Raw genomic sequence first — 21,116 nt, forward strand, 5'->3', positions numbered from 1 at the left:
CCCCCGTTTACCTGTATGTCATCTTTTTTGTAAGGGGCGCTGGAAGCCGGCAGACCCGTCAGCGATCCTGTTCTGTCTCCCTGTCATGTTTGTCTGATCTTGAATGGGATTGTGCTGAAAATTGTAATTTTCCTGAAGGAACTCTCCTGACGGAATAAATAAAGTACTATCTAATCTAATCTAATCTAATCAAAAGTTATTCAAGTAGTCTTGAATGTGTTGACTGAAAAATCCTCCATTTCTCAGTGTTGACCCTCGTGAAGATATACAATAATGAGAATGTGTTCCATTGACAAATAAGAGTAGTTCTCACCTGCGTACGAGGTGGGCTTCTCCTTCCAGGCCGTCTCCAGGCTGTTGTGTTGTTTGGCTAGCTGCTCGATGGTTTCTTCCAGATGGTGACGCTGCTCTCGCTCATGCTGCAGGGCTTTTTGCCACCTTCGGCTGTGAGATTCGGCTACGTCTAGGAACTCACGACAAGCCTGAAGAGTGTGAAGACGACAGAGAGGATGTGTCTTCCCCCGACTGCGTTCCACTTATAGGAGAGATTTGCAGCTAACGAGGGCGGGGAGGGGGAAACTCACATTGATCATAGCATTGGAGGTGAGGCGGAAAAGGGTGGCTCGCTCGTTAACGCTTTTCACTTTGTCCGGGCTGTCCACGCAGCCGCGCAGTTCCTCGAGTTCGCTGAGGGAGCGCTGGAGGGCGGCGCCATGCTTTCCTAAAAGATCATTACAGGTGCTCAAGTCGTCCAGCTTGTTGGCCAACGTCTTCAGAGCGCTTTGGCTTGAGGCTCGATCGTCCTCCTGAACACTTGTCCCTTCATCTCCGGAGTCATCTTCTCGGAAGGACGGACCGGGAAATTCAAAGGACATGATACTGTTAGAGATTTTCAAAATAAAACAATAAGAACAAACAACAGACTGTAGATTTTTTTAGCACATCAAGAAGCAAACTGGGTTTTCTTTCCAGCAAGGTGATCAAAGGTGAGATCATAAACTGCAATGATGTCATGGCATCCCCGGAGGTTCAGAGCACCTACTCAGCATTCATATTGCTCTGATGTCATCATAAATAAAGAAAGCATTGTGAATATTGAGGCATTATACTTAACTCCTAACTTTAGCTTCGAAAGAGCAAACTTTTGTTTTTCCTGTGTGTTTTACATAGGGCTGGGCTTTTATTAATATCTCGATATTTTTGGGCCATGTCACGATACACGGGCTTCACGGTGGCAGAGGGGTTAGTGCGTCTGCCTCACAATACGAAGTTCCTGCAGTCCTGGGTTCAAATCCAGGCTCGAGATCTTTCTGTGTGGAGTTTGCATGTTCTCCCCGTGAGTGCGTGGGTTCCCTCCGGGTACTCCGGCTTCCTCCCACTTCCAAAGACATGCACCTGGGGATAGGTTGATTGGCAACACTAAATTGGCCCTAGTGTGTGAATGTGAGTGTGAATGTTGTCTGTCTATCTGTGTTGGCCCTGCGATGAGGTGGCGACTTGTCCAGGGTGTACCCCGCCTTCCGCCCGATTGTAGCTGAGATAGGCGCCAGCGCCCCCCGCGACCCCAAAAGGGAATAAGCGGTAGAAAATGGATGTCACGATACACGACATATATCGCGACATTTTGTCTTAGCCTTGAATGAACACTTGATGCATATAATCATAGCAGTATGATGATTCTACTTGTCTACATTAAAACATTCTTCTTCCTGCTGCATTAATATATCCATCCATCCATTTTCTACCGCTTATTCCCTTTCGAGGTCGCGGTGGGCCTATCTCAGCTACAATCGGGCAGAAGGCAGGGTACACCCTGGATAAGTCGCCACCTCATCGCAGGGCTGCATTAATATATGCTCATTTTAAACTTTCATGCAGAGAGTGAAATCACAACTAAAAGTGTATTTATTAAACAGTTATTAAGCAGTGGCACAGACATTCATGTCATTTCAAAACAGAAAGTGCGAGATTGTCAGAGACATTTTAAAACTAACTATGAGTGCACTTTTGTGCATGATGTCACTAAGCTGACGTATCAAAACACTAAATTAAAGTGCACTTTTTGTACAGAACGCCGTGGGAGAGTGGCCGTGCGCAACCCGAGGGTCCCTGGTTCAATCCCCACCTAGTACCAACCTCGTCACGTCCGTTGTGTCCTGAGCAAGACACTTCACCTTTGCTCCTGATGGGTGCTGGTTAGCGCCTTGCATGGCAGCTCCCTCCATCAGTGTGTGAATGTGTGTGTAAATGTGGAAGTAGTGTCAAAGCGCTTTGAGTACCTTGAAGGTAGAAAAGCGCTATACAAGTACAACCCATTCATCATTCAATAGTTTAAAACACAGAAAGTGCACTTTTGTGCATGATGTCACACAAGATATTTCAATAACTGTCAAATAAAAATGAGCTGCGTAAGAGGAAATGAAATAGCAGTGGTGGTATTTTTTGTAGCGACGCTTTTGCCGCATAAATGTTCAACATATTCCCGCTTGAAGCCAAACCACCGCCAGACGATGGACCCTGTGCTGTTTTTCATGGGAATTAATTGGTCCTTCATTTGTTACCAGATTGGCACCTTCTCTCTCTCAGCATGATACAGTCATCACAAAAGTTAATCATCAGAGTACCGTATTTTTCGGAGTATAAGTCGCTCCGGAGTATAAGTCGCAACTGCCGAAAATGCATAATAAAGAAGGAAAAAAACATACATAAGTCACACTGGAGTATAAGTCGCATTTTTGGGGGAAATTTATTTGATAAAACCCAACACCAAGAATAGAACATTTCAAAGGCAATTATAAATAAATAAAGAATAGTGAACAACAGGCTGAATAAGTGTACGTTATATGAGGCATAAATAACCAACTGAGAAGGTGCCTGCTATGCAGAGGTGGGTAGTAACGCGCTACATTTAAGTAGATGTAACGGAGTAACTTTTGGGATGAATTGTACTTCTAAGAGTAGTTTTTATGCAACATACTTTTACTTTTACTTGAGTATATTTATAGAGAAGGAACGCTACTTTTACTCCGCTCCATTTATCTACATTCAGCTCTCTACTCGCTACTTTTTTTAAATCGATTTATTAATGTTTGTTTTGGTTTTTCAAAGTGCCTGCGTTTCACCAATCACATGCAGTCACTGGTGACGTTGGACCAATCAAACAGAGCCAGGCGGTCACGTGACCGTCACACGTAAAACCCGAATTAAACAAGTTGACAAACTTATTGGGGTGTTACCATTTAGTGGTCAATTGTACAGAATATGTACTGTACTGTGCAATCTAATAATAAAAGTTTCAATCAATCAATCAAAAGTGTAAAGGAAAAAAGACACTTTTTATTTCAACCGTACTTCCCGTCAAAAGCCTAAAGACTGATCGCACAGTTCCTGTCTTCACAATAAAAGTGTCGCTCCATCGCGCCTGCGCCAACAAAATAAGAGTCTCCGAAAGCCAGAGCAAACAAGCTAGCAAACTACGAAGTTTGCCGGCAATGTATTTAATGTAAAGTGTATAAAAACGAATATGGAAGCTGGACAAATAAGATGCCAAAAACCAACGACTTTCATGATGTATTAGACAGGAAGGAGGAACTTTTTTTCTCCTCCATTTGAAAACGTGGATGTTATCAAAACTACAATGCAAGTCATCAGAATCAGGTAATACACACACTTATATTCATGTCTTCATGAAAGATAGGAATCTATATGTTAAACATGCATGTATATTCATTAAAACACCTTTAACATGTCAACAAAAACGGCAAAATAAATAAATATAAATTATATACTGTATATATAAATGTATGTGTGTGTATGTATATGTATATATGAGGTAGATCACCTCGACTTGGTCATTTATTAAGTAATTGATTAACGTTGAAAAACTTATTGGGGTGTTACCATTTAGTGGTCAATTGTACGAAATATGTACTGTACTGTGCAATCTAATAATACATGTTTCAATCAATCAATCAATCAATCAAATAATGCCTACTGAGCCTATGGTGCTGTTAAGTTATTGTGGCTCAATGTGCCTTAATTTTGTTTATTTTAATGTACTATTACTTAATATATAATATTGTTTTAGTTGCTTAAGAGATATTCCTGGCTCTGAATTTGCTCGTTGCTATTTTTATGTTTTTGTGCATTATTTGTTGCCGTCATCATTAAACAAACAGGTTACTCATCAGTTACTCAGTACTTGAGTAGTTTTTTCACGACATACTTTTTACTTTTACTCAAGTAAATATTTGGGTGACTACTCCTTACTTTTAGTCGAGTAATACATCTCTAAAGTAACAGTACTCTTACTTTAGTACAATTTCTAGCTTCTCTACCCACCTCTGCTGGTATGTTAACCTAACATATTATGGTAAGAGTCATTCAAATAACTATAACATATAGAACATGCTATAAGTTTACCAAACAATCTGTCACTCCTAATCGCTAAATCTCATGAAATCTTATACGTCTAGTGTCTTACGTGGATGAGCTAAATAATATTATTTGATATTTTACGGTAATGTGTTAATAATTTCACACATAAGTCGCTCCTGAGTATAAGTTTATGTTTTTATGTTTTATTTTTTTATCATGTTCTGTTTGTGTTGTGTTGTTTGCTCGGTCCTCGTATTATCTTTTAACATGTCCATTGTACAGCACTTTGGCTACCCCTCTGGTAAATTTTAAATGTGCTTTATAAATAAAATGTATTTGATTTGATTTGATAAGTCGCACCCCTGGCCAAACTATGAAAAAAACTGTGACTTATAGTCCGAAATATACGGTATATACATTTAATTATTTACATTATTTACAATCCAGGGAACGGGATGTGGAGGGGAGTCGAGGGGGGGGGCGGTTTAGGTTTGGTTGATATCAGCACTTCAGTCATCAACGATTGTATCATCTGAGAAATGGACCTTGAAACAGTGTAGGTCTGACTATAGGATATGTCAGCGAGCAGTGAATTGATTAACGTGGACCCCGACTTAAACAAGTTGAAAAACTTATTCAAGTGTTACCATTTAGTGGTCAATTGTACGGAATATGTACTGAACTGTGCAATCTAATAATAAAAGTCTCAATCAATCAATTACTATATATGGATAAAGGAGTGTAAAGGTGACTGTGTGGGTGTTATTTCATGACTAAACGGCTCTCATAATGTCAAAAAACATAAAACTTTGTTATGCCCCAACTATGAAAATATTTGACTATTAATTATTCCTATTTTGCGGAAATTAATTTGCAACCATCAGATCCAGAAAGCAATTAACAGTGATAAACGTGGGTTTATTGTAATCCAATTTGTACTATTTTGTCATCACAGTCAAAATCCCAGATGCTCCAGACGGGAAAGCTGTGAATGGACACGGTTGCCGTGGAAACATAAGCCTATGCAGTCAGTAAGCTAAGCTATTTTTAGAAGTGGTAGAAGAAGTGGGAGGCAATTGCAGGGAAGGGCGGTTAGGATGATGCATTGCCCATTTTCCTCCAGCCTTTCTGAGACAATCTATTAGTCGGTGGGATCGTTTTAAAAGCAGGCCAGGGAGGCTGGCCTTTTATGTCTGGATTCAGTCAGTAACCACTAGGTCAGAGACAAACTAATACACCCTTTGTCTGAGACAGACAAGTACACCCTCCATTTCACACAAACTAGTACACCCTCCGTCTGAGACAGACTTGTGCATTCTCCGCCTAGGACAAACTAGAACACCCTCCATCTAAGACAAACTAGAACACCCTCCGTCCGAAACAAATTAGAACACCCTCCTTATGAGACAAACTAGTCCACCCTGTGTCTGAGACAAACTAATACACCCTCCGTCTGAGAAAACTAGTCCACCCTTTGTCTGAGACAGACTAGTCCACCCTTTGTCTGAGACAGACTTGTGCATTCTCCGCCTAGGACAAACTAGAACACCCTCCATCTAAGACAAACTAGAACACCCTCCGTCCGAAACAAATTAGAACACCCTCCGTCTGAGACAGACTTGTGCATTCTCCGCCTAGGACAAACTACAACACCCTCCATCTAAGACAAACTAGAACACCCTCCGTCCGAAACAAATTAGAACACCCTCCTTATGAGACAAACTAGTCCACCCTGTGTCTGAGACAAACTAATACACCCTCCGTCTGAGACAGACTAGTACTCCCTTTGTCTGAGACAGACTAGTCCATCTTCCGTCTGAGACAGACTAGTACTCCCTCCGTCTGAGACAGACTATAACACCGTCCGTCTGAGAGAGACTATAACACCGTCCGTCTAAGACAGACTATAACACCCTCCGTCTGAGACAGACTAGTACACCGTCCGTCTGAGTCAAGCTAGTACACCCTGTGTCTAAAACAAACTAGTCCACCCTACGGCTGAGACAGACTAGTCCACCCTACGGCTGAGACAGACCAGTACTCCCTCCGCCTGAGACAGACTAGTACTCCCTTTGTCTGAGACAGACTAGTCCATCTTCCGTCTGAGACAGACTAGTACTCCCTCCGTCTGAGACAGACTATAACACCCTCCGTCTGAGACAGACTAGTACACCCTCCGTCTGAGTCAAGCTAGTACACCCTCCGTCTAAAACAAACTAGTCCACCCTCCGGCTAAGACTGACTAGTCCACCCTCCATCTGAGACAGACTAGTATTCCCTCCATCTGAGACAGACTAGTATTCCCTCCATCTGAGACAGACTAGTATTCCCTCCATCTGAGACAGACTAGTATTCCCTCCATCTGAGACAGACTAGTATTCCCTCCGTCTGAGACAGACTAGTATTCCCTCCGTCTGAGACAAACTAGTACTCCCTTCGTCTAAGACAGACTAGTGCACCCTTTGTCTAAGACAGACTAGCGCACCCTCCGTCTGAGACAAACTAGTCCACTCTCCGTCTGAGAAAAACTAGTCCACGCTCCGCCTGAGACAGACTAGTACTCCTTCCGTCTAAGACGGAGTAGTACACACTCCGTCTAAGACGGAGTAGTACACACTCCGTCTAAGACGGAGTAGTACACACTCCGTCTAAGACGGAGTAGTACACACTCCGTCTGGAGCAAACTAGTACACCCTCTGTCTGAGACAAACTAGTACACCCTCCAGCTGAGACAGAGTAGTCCTCCATCATTCTGTAACAGACTAGTACTCACTCAGTCTGAGACCAAATTAGTCTCAGACTCCATTAGCCTGAGACAGACTAATGCTACCCTAGTTTGATGCTAACTAGTACTCCATTAGTCCGATCTAAACTAGCACTACCAGTCTGAGACAGACTACCACTCCCCTAGTTTGATGCAAACTAGTACTCCATTAGTCCGATACACGGTCTGAAACAGACTAGCACTCCCCTAGTTTGACGCAAACTAGTACTCCAATTGTCCGATCCAAACTAGCACTCCCAGTCGGAGACAGACTAACATGTCAAACTAGTCTTCCCTTAGTTTCAGACGGACTAACACGACCCCAATCTGATGCAAACTAGCACTACCACCAGACAAACAGGTACTCCCTCATTCTTATGCAAACTACTACTCCTCTGGTCTGATACAAACTAGTCCTCCCTTCATTCTGAAACAGACTAGTACTCTTAGTCTGAGGCAGACTAGTAGGCCTAGTCCCTTGGTCTGATACAAACTAGTACTCCTTCATTTCAAAACAAACTAACACTCCCTCTGTCTTAGACAAACTAGTACTTCCCTAGTCTGAGACAAACAGTACTACCTCATTCCGATTCAAACTAGTACTCCCCCACTGTGATACAAACTAGTACTCCTTCAGGGAAAACCAGGAGTTCCATGACCTATATAGAGCTGAAGGATTGTGTTTCCTATTACAAAGCATCTCATCCTGTGCACACGAACACACAGCCATGGAAGAAATATTAGTTGGTACTTTAAAGGTTTTTAGATGGCTTTGGTGACTCATGAGTGAAAACACACCCACATCTGTTAGATGGAGCGTCACCATGGATACGGTGGACAGAGATAGTCCAACTTGGACACTTAACAAATATCGCCACAGTGGAGCTACCATACCGTCTAATTACAAAACAAGTATAAATGTGTACGAATGTAGAGTTCTCTGGAATTGTGACAATTGAGAATATGCAAACAGTTTTAAGAGAAATAGGAATGTTTTTGACATTTCCATGAAACTGCCACACTCAAATACCTTTAAAAGAAATAAATAAATAAAAAGTTCAATACCAAAGTAAATACCGTGATTAATTTAAAACCTCTTCTCACTCCTGCGTTTACCATAGGCATGCAGTAAAAGTCAGCATGTGCTAATTATTTTAAAACCTCTTCTCACTCCGGCACTTACCAAAGGCGTGCAGTAAAAATTTGAGTGTGATGTAAGGATACCATCATGAAAAGCCCATTTAATAAAAAAAACGTTGTTATGGTCCTACCTTTACTTATAAATATAGTCCATGCCAGCTCCTTCTGATCAAAATCATCGATAACTTGTTTATAGAAGTCTTCCTTATCTTTCTTCGGATTTAAAAGTCTCTCTGGAGATCTTCCTTTATCACCTCCTGCTTCGATTGAAAGTCCAGTTTAGAAAACTGCTATCAGAAGGTCCGTCATATCCGTCCAAGCACATATCACGTGACTCATTGTCACTTCTTCTGCAGCCAAATAGTCGCAAGAAGGATCACTAGCGCCCTCTACCACCAGGAGGCGGGAGTCATTTAATGACTCATATTTGACACACGCGGCTACGGTATTGTGACGGTCTCAAGCCGTCGTCTTGCAGGTTCCCAGGACCACCAAGGAAGGACATGGCTTGAGCAGATTGACTTTGTTTATTTTTCAATAAAACCTCAGTCCAGGTCACTCTTTTGCTCCTCCTCTCCGCTCGCCGCCTGTCTGTCGGACCGTCGGCTCCACCTCTCCACAGGTACCGGTATAGTAATCAATCAATGTTTATTTATATAGCCCTAACTCACGAGTGTCTCAAAGGGCTGCACAAGTCACAACGACATCCTCTGTTCAGATCCCACATCAGGGCAAGGAAAAACTCACAACCCAGTGGGATGTCAATGTGAATGATTATGAGAAACCTTGGAGAGGACCACAGATTTTCCGAACCATATTAGGCCACGTAAAGTAATGTACCAATGAATTGACCCATCACCCTTGATCACCTCCTGGGAGGTGAGGGGAGCAGTGAGCAGCAGTAAACATAGCTGCTTACTGTTCTTTTTAGCATACCGGTATTCAATAGCTTTGACCTTAAATCCTACTGAATAGCTCTTAATCTTCTTCCCTTTATGCGATTTCAAATTACCGGTATTGAAATCAGCCTCTTCCATTTTGAAAATGATGACAGGGGAAGTGTCACTCGTGACGTGACGAGTTTGACCCGGCGGTAATACTAAGCATGCGCTAACTATTTTGCGAAGCGAGTTTGACCCGGCAGTAATTGAAGGCAGGCGCATACTATATGCCCGGCGGCAATTCAAGGAAATACGGTATTAGAATATATTCTAATCAATTTTGATACCACAATGGAAATACACTAATATAAACAAATAATCTTTACACGTTAAAAAGAATATTACACTAACTATATTTATATATGATATATTTATATATTAGTGATTCCTAGAGCCCAAAAAAAGTCTGCGGGCTATAGAGCGTTTTCCGTTCGGGCTCCAGTACTCTGGAATGCCCTCCCGGTAACAGTTCGAGATGCCACCTCAGTAGAAGCATTTAAGTCTCACCTTAAAACTCATCTGTATACTCTAGCCTTTAAATATACCTCCTTTTTAGACCAGTTGATCTGCCGCTTCTTTTCTTTTTTCTCCTATGTCCCCCCCTCCCTTGTGGAGGGGGTCCGGTCCGATGACCATGGATGAAGTACTGGCTGTCCAGAGTCGAGACCCAGGATGGACCGCTCGCCTGTGTATCGGTTGGGGACATCTCTACGCCGCTTGGGATGGTTTCCTGTGGACGGGACTCTCGCTGCTGTCTTGGATCCGCCTTGAACTGAACTCTCGCGGCTGTGTTGGAGCCACTATGGATTGAACTTTCACAGTATCATGTTAGACCCGCTCGACATCCATTGCTTTCGGTCGCCTAGAGGGGGGGGGGTTGCCCACATCTGAGGTCCTCTCCAAGGTTTCTCATAGTCAGCATTGTCACTGGCGTCCCACTGGATGTGAATTCTCCCTGCCCACTGGGTGTGAGTTTTCCTTGCCCCTTTTGTGGGTTCTTCCGAGGATGTCGTAGTCGTAATGATTTGTGCAGTCCTTTGAGACATTTGTGATTTGGGGCTATATAAATAAACATTGATTGATTGATTGATTGAAAAATGTACACACACATACATACTCAATACTTGAGTTGATTTAGTGGCAACAACAGACATAAATGAATGCTAACTTTGCTATGGGATCTCACTACAACTACCAATCTTGTAGACTTAACAGTTCAATCAATCAATCAATGTTTATTTATATAGCCCCAAATCACAAGGGAGGGGGGGACATAGGAGAAAGAAAAGAAGCGGCAGATCAACTGGTCTAAAAAGGAGGTCTATTTAAAGGCTAGAGTATACAGATGAGTTTTAAGGTGAGACTTAAACGCAGTTAAGAGAGACTTAATATTTGCCCACTCTTCTAAAATCATACTGACACATTTCAGCTGTCTGATGGGGAGAAAAAACAACAACAACAAACCTCTGGTGTTTGATGTGCAAAACCACTCGCGCGCACACACATTTCTATTTCAAACCCCTAATCTTTTTTGGAGAAAAGCAATGAGGAGGTTACTCACGAGGCGACATGCATTGACGAGGCTGCACTCCTCCCGCCTTGTTGCCAGAGTGTGTGGCGAAAAATATTCTCAATGAATGCTCTTGTTCTCTCTCCTTTTGTTTGGGTTATCCTTTCCTGCTTCCAGAAGGAGAGGAGGAGTCTACAAGAAGGTCATTCATTCATTCGGTTCTTGTTGTCGTCACAGTGATGGATGGGGGAAGAGCGTGAGGAGGGTGTGCTTGTGCGGGAGTGCATTTACGTCACTGATAGCGCGGACGTGCCTGGGATATATTTCGCTGGGCTACATTACATTACAGGGTGAAATGAAAGGATAGTGCAAGGGCAACGTCGCTTAATGCAGCTTAGCTTGGCGCCACGTGGCGTGCTGTGCACTTACTGATCTTTCATGGTCAGTCCTCAACAGCTCTACCACCCTCTGGTGTCCCGTTTGTTACACAACAATGGCAATAAAAAATACAAATACAAACACAACAATTAACATTATACCTTCAAGGTACTCAAAGCGCTTTGACACTGCTTCCACATTTACCCATTCACACACACATTCACACACTGATGGAGGGAGCTGCCATGCAAGGCGCCAACCAGCACCCATCAGGAGCAAGGGTGAAGTGTCTTGCTCAGGACACAACGGACGTGACGAGGCTGGTACTAGGTGGGACTTGAACCATGGACCCTCGGGTCCACTCTCAGCGGATGCTCTTTTTAAATTAGAAGGGACATCCGGCTGAGGTGTTACGGTACACAAAAATTTAGGTCCGGTACGTACCTCGGTTCAGAGGTCACGGTTCGGTTCATTTTCGGTACAGTAAGAAAACAACAAAATATACATGTTTTGGTTATTTATTCACCAAATTTGCAAAATCTTTCATCAAAAATATTTTTCTTAGTGGAATATTTGATGTGAAGTAATGGGAACCTTGGATAGGTCAATAGTTCACAATAACATTGATTTTGATTCAATATTATGTTTTGAGCAATGACAGTTTGAAAGAAAAAAAAAACACCCATCCATCTTCTTCCGCTTATCCGAGGTCGGGTCGCGGGGGCAACAGCCTAAGCAGAGAAACCCAGACTTCCCTCTCCCCAGCCACTTCGTCTAGTTCAGGGGCGCTCACACTTTTTCTGCAGGCGAGCTACTTTTCAATTGACCAAGTCGAGGAGCTCTACCTCATTCCTATTTATCCATCCATCCATTTTCTACCGCTTATTCCCTTTCGGGGTCACGGGGGGCGCTGGCGCCTATCTCAGCTACAATCGGGCGGAAGGCGGGGTACACCCTGGACAAGTCGCCACCTCATCGCAGGGCCAACACAGATAGACAGACAACATTCACACTCACATTCACACACTAGGGCCAATTTAGTGTTGCCAATCAACCTATCCCCAGGTGCATGTCTTTGGAAGTGGGAGGAAGCCGGAATACCCGGAGGGAACCCACGCACTCACGGGGAGAACATGCAAACTCCACACAGAAAGATCCCGAGCCTGGATTTGAACCCAGGACTGCAGGACCTTCGTATTGTGAGGCAGACGCACTAACCCCTCTGCCACCGTGAAGCCCCATTCCTATTTATAATTTATATTTATTTATTTATGAAAGAGACATTTTTGTTAACAAGTTAATGGTGTTTAATGATAATACAAGCATGTTTAACACACATAGATTCCTTTCTTTCATGAAGACAAGAATATAAGTTGGTGTATTACCTGATTCTGATGACTTGCATTGATTGGAATCAGACAGTGGTGCTGATAACGTCTGCATTTTCAAATGGAGGAAAAAAAAAAAGTCCTCCTTTCTGTCCAATACCACATGAAAGTGGTTGGATTTGGCATCTCATTTGTCCAACTTGCATACTGGTTTTTAAACACTTTGTTATGAGAGTAGCATATGTGTGTGGCCCTTTAATGTCTGGCAGCAGGTGAGTGACGTCAGTGAGTGTGCGGGTGGGCAAGCAAGTGAGAAAGGCGGGGGAGAAATACATTGGCATCAAACTCCGTAGCTTGCTAACTTGTGCACGCTAGCTTTCTGAGACTCTTATTTTGTTAGCACAGGCAGGATGAAACAGGTCTTTTATGGTGAAGACAGGAACTGTGCAGTCGGTCTTTAGAGTTTTGACAGTAGGTACGGAGTCTCTAGAAATAAAATGTGTTTCTCTGCGTCCGCCCTGTTAGTGATTTTTTTCTTAAATATGAGCTCGCAGCAGCCAGCGTCATCTCACAAGATCCTCGGGTACCGAGAATGTCAAACAACTGACGAAAGTGAAGTCTTGGTATGATTGATGATTGCTCATTTTTATGTCTATTTTTTAATGCCTGGCTTGAGATCGACTGACACACCCTCCGAGATCGACCAGTCGATCGCGATCGACGTGATGGGCACCCCTGGTCTAGCTCTTCCCGGGGGATCCCGAGGCGTTCCCAGGCCAGCCGGGAGACATAGTCTTCCCAACGTGTCCTGGGTCTTCCCCGTGGCCTCCTACCGGTTGGACGTGCCCTAAACACCTCCCTAGGGATGCGTACCCGTGATCTTATCCTTTCGGTCATGACCCAAAGCTCATGACCATAGGTGAGGATGGGAACGTAGATCGACCGGTAAATTGAGAGCTTTGCCTTCCGGCTCAGCTCCTTCTTCACCACAACGGATCGGTACAACGTCCGCATTACTGAAGACGCCGCACCGATCTGCCTGTCGATCTCACGATCCACTCTTCCCCCACTCGTGAACAAGACTCCTAGGTACTTGAACTCCTCCACTTGGGGCAGGGTCTCCTCCCCAACCCGGAGATGGCACTCCACCCTTTTCCGGGCGAGAACCATGGACTCGGACTTGGAGGTGCTGATTCTCATTCCGGTCGCTTCACACTCGGCTGCGAACCGATCCAGTGAGAGCTGAAGATCCCGGCCAGATGAAGCCATCAGGACTACATCATCTGCAAAAAGCAGAGACCTAATCCCGCGGTCACCAAACCGGAACCCCTCAACGCCTTGACTGCGCCTAGAAATTCTGTCCATAAAAGTTATGAACAGAACAGCTTTTTTTGTTTCACTTTTCTTTATTTTAATAGTATTTTTAGAACGTGCCGTGGGCCTTTAAAACATTAGCAGTGGGCCGCGAATGGCTTCCGGGGCACATTTTTGACACCCCTGCTATAGATAATAAAATTTTTTATCTGATTAATCAATGGGTAAAAAGCAGAGCCTGGCGAAACATGCTCTTTCTGTCTCTGCCCCTCCCTCACGAATGCTGCTGCCTGCACAATTTGTTTTGTTTTTAACCCCTTCTTAACCCTGAACGTACATTGAAAATACACGCAACCCTACCTTAAAATGCAGGACATTTGAGGCATTTAAGGAACTCCACCCGGACAGCCCCGCAAAAGAGGACATATCCGGTGGAAAGGGGACGTATGGTCAGTCTATCGTAGCTAGCATACCGTGTGTTGTGCATTGTTTACACAACGTGCGGTACGCTACTTAATATGTCCGTGTGGAAACTCGTTCGGTACACCTCCGAACCGAACCGAAACCCCCGTACCGAAACAGTTCAATACGAAGACACGTACCGTTACACCCCTAATTAACATACATTTGGGCCTTGTTCACACTGCAGGTCAACTCTAATTGTTTTGCTCATATGTGACCTGTATCGGATTTTTACACGTCAATGTAAACAATGCAATTCCGAATTATTCATATCTGACCCGAAAAATACGGTAATCGCCGGCGCTTACCCGAGTGCTGAATCAAGGCGGTGGCATTGGCCTTGGCCTGCTGCAAGGCCGAGGCCCAGCGCTGACACTCCCCCTCAGAGGTGGTCTTCAGGTGGTAGCTGCGTCCTGCGCTTGTTATCATCAAGTGGCAGGTGTCGCCCAGCTCGATGTGGGCGGCCGCCATGGGGATGGTGCCTCGACAGGTGTGCGCCATCTCTGCCTGCGTTCTGCAACAACAACAACACCAGAGTTTTGAGTGCAATATTAAATTCACACGCTTTATTACACTACCTTATCTGTACACACCTTTTAGTAGTCTTTTTTGAATGAAAACACAAACACTAGGGCTGTTGAATAAAGATTTAAATAAAATTCTTTGTGATATTAATATTAATTAGATACTATTAAATATGCCATTCTGGAAACTTACTGAAACTAAAGAGTTTGATATAATATGTATACGTTTAATCACAGTGAATATTTACAAGTGTATCTTTTTTTTTCCCCAAGATGGCGCTGCTGTAGTGGCTGCTGTAGGCAGGAGCTCTGTGCTCTTGTGTCATCCTTTTGTGTTTCCCTCTTGTTTTCATGTCTTATTATTTTTTTTTGCCTTTTGGTCCGGGACCCTTTGGGACTGTGTGACAAGGGGTGGCACTTTTCGTGACCTCTGTGGTGCTTTTTTTGTGGACTTCTGGATCTGCCTCCCGGGAGCCTTTTGGCCATGGAGACCAGCTGCTGGGTCTCTGCCACACCGGAGTCGGTTTGGAGGGACTGGAGGAGATGCGGATGAGGGGACAGGGCTGCGGAGCTGGTACTGAGCGCTGGGACGGAGAGGCTTCGCGGTGTCTTGGCTGGGTGAGCAGGTGTCGGACACCTCAGTCACCTTGGACGTATCCTCGCTCATCCATGCGAACTGTCTTGGTTGCTTTGTTGGGTCTGCTCCTGTCTCTGGCCATCCTCCCTCCACCCGAGCGGACGATGGCGTGGAACACCGCAGAGGCCACCACAGTGGATATGTTTCTTTTACTGTGTTGAATCCGCTTTGGACTGGACTCTCGCGACTGTGTTGGATCCATTGTGGATTGAACTTTCACAGTATCATGTTAGACCCGCTCGACATCCATTGCTTTCCTCCTCTCCAAGGTTCTCATAGTCATCATTGTCACCGACGTCCCACTGGGTCATTATTGTCACCGATGTCCCATTGGGTGTGAGTTTTCCTTGCCCTTATGTGGGCCTACCGAGGATGTTGTGGTGGTTTGTGCAGCCCTTTGAGACACTAGTGATTTAGGGCTATATAAGTAAACATTGATTGATTGATTGATTGAGCTGTATGTAGAAGTGTCTGGTTGTATCTGCTGCTTTAATGTCTTTAATGTCCTATGTGTTCTTTGATGTTTCCCTCTTACACACATGTAAGAGGGATGTGTACTATGGCTATGAGTTGTTGTTTTTTCCCCTTGGCCTCAGTCTGCACCCCCTCTCCAGGGCCCAGGCTAAGACTGATTTTTTTTATTTTATTTTAATCGAGGCAAGTTTAATCGATAAAACACTACACTTAAATTAATTCACGTTAGAGTAGTCAGTGTGCAGCTGTTCACTCAACACTATTTGACACAACAATTTTTGTCAGAATAGCCACAAAAGTGAGTTCCAAAAGTCCTGCCGGGGACTGCAAATAATACAAAACTCCAAACCAGTGAAGTTGGCATGTTGTGTTATTTGTAAATAAAAACAGAATACAATGATTTGCAAATCCTTTTCAACTTATATTCAATTGAATAGACTGCAAAGACAACATATTTAATGTTCCAACTAAGAGACATGTTATTGTTTTTTTGCAAATAATCATTAATGGCAGCAAAACATTGCAAAAAAGTTTTTACCACTGTCTTACATGGCCTTTCCTTTTAACAACACTCAGTAAACATTTGGGAACTGAGGAGAACCACTTTTGAAGCTTTTCAGGTGGAATTTTTTTTCTAGTCCTTCACTATCAATATCCCAATTTACAAATATTTCATCCTCGCTCAAATTAATGGGGAAAATGCCGCTTTCTCGGTCCGAATCGCTCTAGTTGCTGGTGGCCATGATTGTAAACAATGTTCATATGTGAGGAGCTCCACAACCCGTGACGTCACGCGCACATGGTCTGCTACTTCCGGTACAGGCAAGGCTTTGCTATTAGCGATTAAAAGTTGCAAACTTTATCGTCGATGTTTTCTACTAAATCCTTTCAATATCGCAAAATGATCAAGTATGACACATAGAATGGACCTGCTATCCCCGTTTAAATAAGAACATCTCATTTCAGTAGGCTTTTAAACATTCTTAGTTGACGTTAGACTTATTCTGCTTCAGCACGGTGCAGACTAGAAGCGACACGCTCTTTGTTTACCTGTATCTCATCTTTTTTTGTAAGGGGCGCTGGAAGCCGGCAGACCCGTCAGCGATCCTGTTCTGTCTCCCTTTAATGTTTGTCTGATCTTGAATGGGATTGTGCTGAAAATTGTAATTTTCCTGAAGGAACTCTCCTGATGGAATAAATAAAGTACTATCTAATCTAATCTAATCTCAATACCGCTAGAATATTGTTGAAAAATTCATTTATTTATGCTGTTCCTATTAAATTCGTGCACAGGTGTCAAACTCAAGGGCCCGGGGGCCAGATGTGGCCCGCCATGTCATTTTATTTGGTCCTCGAAAGCCTAGAAATAATATAAATTCAAAAAGTACTGTAACTTTTCTTACTAAATGTATTCTTTCTTTCTATAAAAAAAAAAACAACTAATAAAAATGCATCACTTTATGAGTGGGGGAACCTTTCGGATCTCAAATATATTTAGTAGAATTTTATTTAACTTTTCACTGTGATTACTCAAAACTATTAAATAACCGAGCTAAACCGGGGCGGTTTAGATCGGTTGGTAGAGAGCCCGTGCCAGCAACTTGAGGGTTGCAGGTTCGATTCCCGCTTCCAACATCCTAGTCTCTGCCGTTGTGTCCTTGGGCAAGACACTTTACCCACCTGCTCCCAGTGCCACCCACACTGGTTTAAATATAACTTAGATATTGGGTTTCACTATGTAAAGCGCTTTGAGTCACTAGAGAAAAAGCGCTATATAAATATAATTCACTTCACTTCACTATTTCAGGAGAAAAAAAAAATATGTGCTCCGTGTAGTCGCAAATTATGTTAACTTAAATATTGTCTAATTTTGCAAAAATATATTATCAAACATTCAAACCATTGTTTAAATAGAAATAAAGACTACTAATAATGATTTCAAAGCAAGTTATCCATCAAATTGTGCAATGTAAATCCATCAAATTTTGCAATATAAATGTAGCAATAGATGTCATAGTAAAATTGTGAAATTTACAGCATTTTTTTTTCTTTAAACTGTACTTTTTTACTGTAATAAACCGCAGTGCCGTTTTTTGGCATTTACATTAATACACCGAAAAATCTAAAGTTGTTAATTTGCAGTAAAAAAACAACAACAACAAACTGGCAGCTCATGTGCCAGAATTTTACTGTAAAATTTACATTTTTTTTGTTTACTGTAGATAAAAAAACTGCAATTTTACAGTAAAGCTTTTTTTAACCATAAAAACAACAGTACTGTTATTATTGTCTATTGTCTAATTATGCAAAAATATATTATCAGACATTCAAACCATTTTTTAAATAGAAATAAATACTAATAATAATGATTTCAAATTCAGCAATGTAAAAGTAGCAATAGATGTCATGGTAACATTGTGAAATTTACAGAATTTTTTTTTTCAATGAAAAAAACTGTACTTTTTTACTGTAATAAACTGCGGTGCCGTTTTGGCATTTGCAGTAAAACACAGAAAAATTTACAGTTGTTTATTTGTGGAAAAAAACAAAAAAACAAACTGGCAGCTCAGGTGCTGAAATTTTACTGTAAAATTGCAGTTTTTTATTTACAGAAAAAATGTTTTTAAATTTACAGTAAAATTTTAGCAACTGACCTGCTCTTTTTTTTACCATAAAAACAGCAGTACTGTTCCTCCATTTACAGTAATATACACTACATTTTGAGGTGAAATTATTGCAACTTACCATTTTTTTTTAAACAATTTAGTATTAAAAAAAATGTACTAATAAAATGCAGTAAAAAAATGGTGTAATAATAGTATTCACTGTTACAAGTGGCCCTCTGGGGCCAAACATAACTGCGATGTGGCTCCGTGTATTCGCAAATTGTTAACTTAAATATTGTCTAATTATGCAAAAATGAATTATCAAATATTCAAACCATTTTTAAACAGAAATAAATACTAATAATAATGATTTCAAAGCAAATTATGCATCAAATTGTGCAATGTAAAAGTAGCAATAGATGTCATGGTAACATTGTGAAATTTACAGCATTTTTTTAACGAAAAAAACTGTACTTTTTTCACTGTAATGAACTGCGGTGCAGTTATGGCAGTTACAGTAAAACACAGAAAAATCTACAGTTGTTTATTTGCGGTAAAAGAAAACCAAACAAAATGGCAGCTCAGGTGGCAAAATTTTACTGAAAAATTGCAGTATTTTTAATTTTCATTAAAAAATTTTTTTAATTTTACAGTAAAATTCTGGCAACTGAGCTGCCTTTTTTTAAACCATAAAAACAGCAGTACTGTTCTTCCATTTAATGTGTTATACACTAAATTTTGAGGTGAAATTATTGCAACTTACCATTTTTTTTTTATTTTTGTTTTTTTTAAATGTACTAATAAAATGCATTTTAAAAATTGTGTAATAATAGTATTCACTGTTACAAGTGGCCCTCTGGGGAAAAACATAACTGCGATGTGGCTCCGTGTATTCGCAAATTGTTAACTTAAATATTGTCTAATTATGCAAAAATGAATTATCAAATATTCAAACCATTTTTAAACAGAAATAAATACTAATAATAATGATTTCAAAGCAAATTATGCATCAAATTGTGCAATGTAAAAGTAGCAATAGATGTCATGGTAACATTGTGAAATTTCCAGCATTTTTTTAACGAAAAAAACAGTACTTTTTTCACTGTAATGAACTGCGGTGCAGTTATGGCAGTTACAGTAAAACACTGAAAAATCTACAGTTGTTTATTTGCGGTAAAATAAAACCAAACAAAATAGCAGCTCACTTGCCAAAATTTTACTGAAAAATTTCAGTATTTTTAATTTTAATTAAAAAATATATATATTTTTTTATTTTACAGTAAAATTCTGGCAACTGAGCTGCCTTTTTTAAACCATGAAAAAAAAAACATGAAATGTTCTTCCATTTAATGTATTATACACTAAATTTTGAGGTGAAATTATTGCAATTTACCATTTTTTTTTTTACATTTTAGTTTTCAAAAATGTACAAAAAAAATGCCTTAAAAAATGGTGTGATAATACAAGTATTCACTGTTAGAAGCGGCCCTCTGGGGCCAAACATAACTGCAATGTGGCTCCGTGTATTCGCAAATTATTTTAACCTAAATATTGGCTAATGCAAAAATATATTATCAAATATTCAAACCATTTTTAAAATTAAAATAAAGACTAATAATGATTTCAAAGCAAGTTATCCGTCATATTGTGCAATGTAAAAGTAGCAATAGATTTTATTGTAAAATTGGGAAATTTACAGCTTTTTTTCAATGAAAAAAACTGTCCTTTTTTTACCGTAATAAACTGCGGTGCCGTTTTGGCATTTACAGTAATACACTGAAAAATCTACAGTTGTTTACTTGCGGTAAAAAACAAAAACTGGCAGCTCCGTTTGCCAAAATTTCACTGAAAAATTGCAGTATTTTTAATTTTAATTAAAAAAAAATATATTTTTTTTATTTTACAGTAAAATTCTGGCAACTGAGCTGCCTTTTTTTTTTAACCATAAAAACAGCAGTACTGTTCTTCCATTTAATGTATTATACACTAAATTTTGAGGTGAAATTGTTGCAACTTACCTTTTTTTTCATATTTTGTTTTAAAAAATGTACTAATAAAATGCCTTAAAAAATGATGTGATAATACAAGTATTCACTGTTAGAAGCGGCCCTCTGTGGCCAAAAATAACTGCAATGTGGCTCCGTGTATTCGAAAATTATTTTAACCTAAATATTGGCTAATGCAAAAATATATTATCAAATATTCAAACCATTTTTAAAATTAAAATAAAGACTAATAATGATTTCAAAGCAAGTTATCCGTCATATTGTGCAATGTAAAAGTGGCAATAGATTTTATTGTAAAATTGGGAAATTTACAGCTTTTTTTTAATGAAAAAAACTGTACTTTTTTTACCGTAATAAACTGCGGTGCCGTTTTGGCATATACAGTAATACACTGAAAAACCTACAGTTGTTTACTTGCGGTAAAAAACAAAAACTGGCAGCTCCGTTTGCCAAAATTTTACTGAAAAATTGCAGTATTTTTAATTTTAATAAAAAAAAATTATTTTTTTTATTTTACAGTAAAATTCTGGCAATTGAGCTGCCTTTTTTTTAACCATAAAAACAGCAGTACTGTTCTTCCATTTAATGTATTATACACTAAATTTTGAGGTGAAATTGTTGCAACTTACCTTTTTTTTTCATATTTTGTTTTAAA

General features: G+C 40.8%; 1 protein-coding gene across 2 annotated transcripts in view; it reads right to left on the reverse strand.

Moving 5' to 3' along the window:
- osbp2a (oxysterol binding protein 2a) overlaps positions 1-21,116 on the reverse strand; it is a 59,905-nt gene that overhangs the window by 27,883 nt on the left and 10,906 nt on the right. The window contains exons 2-4 of one of the 2 annotated variants that reach the window (XM_061876298.1): positions 14,523-14,728; positions 585-838; positions 314-482 (exon numbers count right to left, since the gene is read on the reverse strand). In XM_061876298.1, the coding sequence (XP_061732282.1) occupies positions 314-482; positions 585-838; positions 14,523-14,728 (629 nt within the window). Of the gene's footprint in view, positions 1-313; positions 483-584; positions 839-10,783; positions 10,855-14,522; positions 14,729-21,116 lie in introns of those variants that run through there. The other variant, XM_061876299.1, reaches the window with a different exon arrangement.

This window comes from Nerophis ophidion, linkage group LG17 (genome assembly GCF_033978795.1).
Source record: "Nerophis ophidion isolate RoL-2023_Sa linkage group LG17, RoL_Noph_v1.0, whole genome shotgun sequence".
Lineage (NCBI taxonomy): Eukaryota > Metazoa > Chordata > Actinopteri > Syngnathiformes > Syngnathidae > Nerophis > Nerophis ophidion.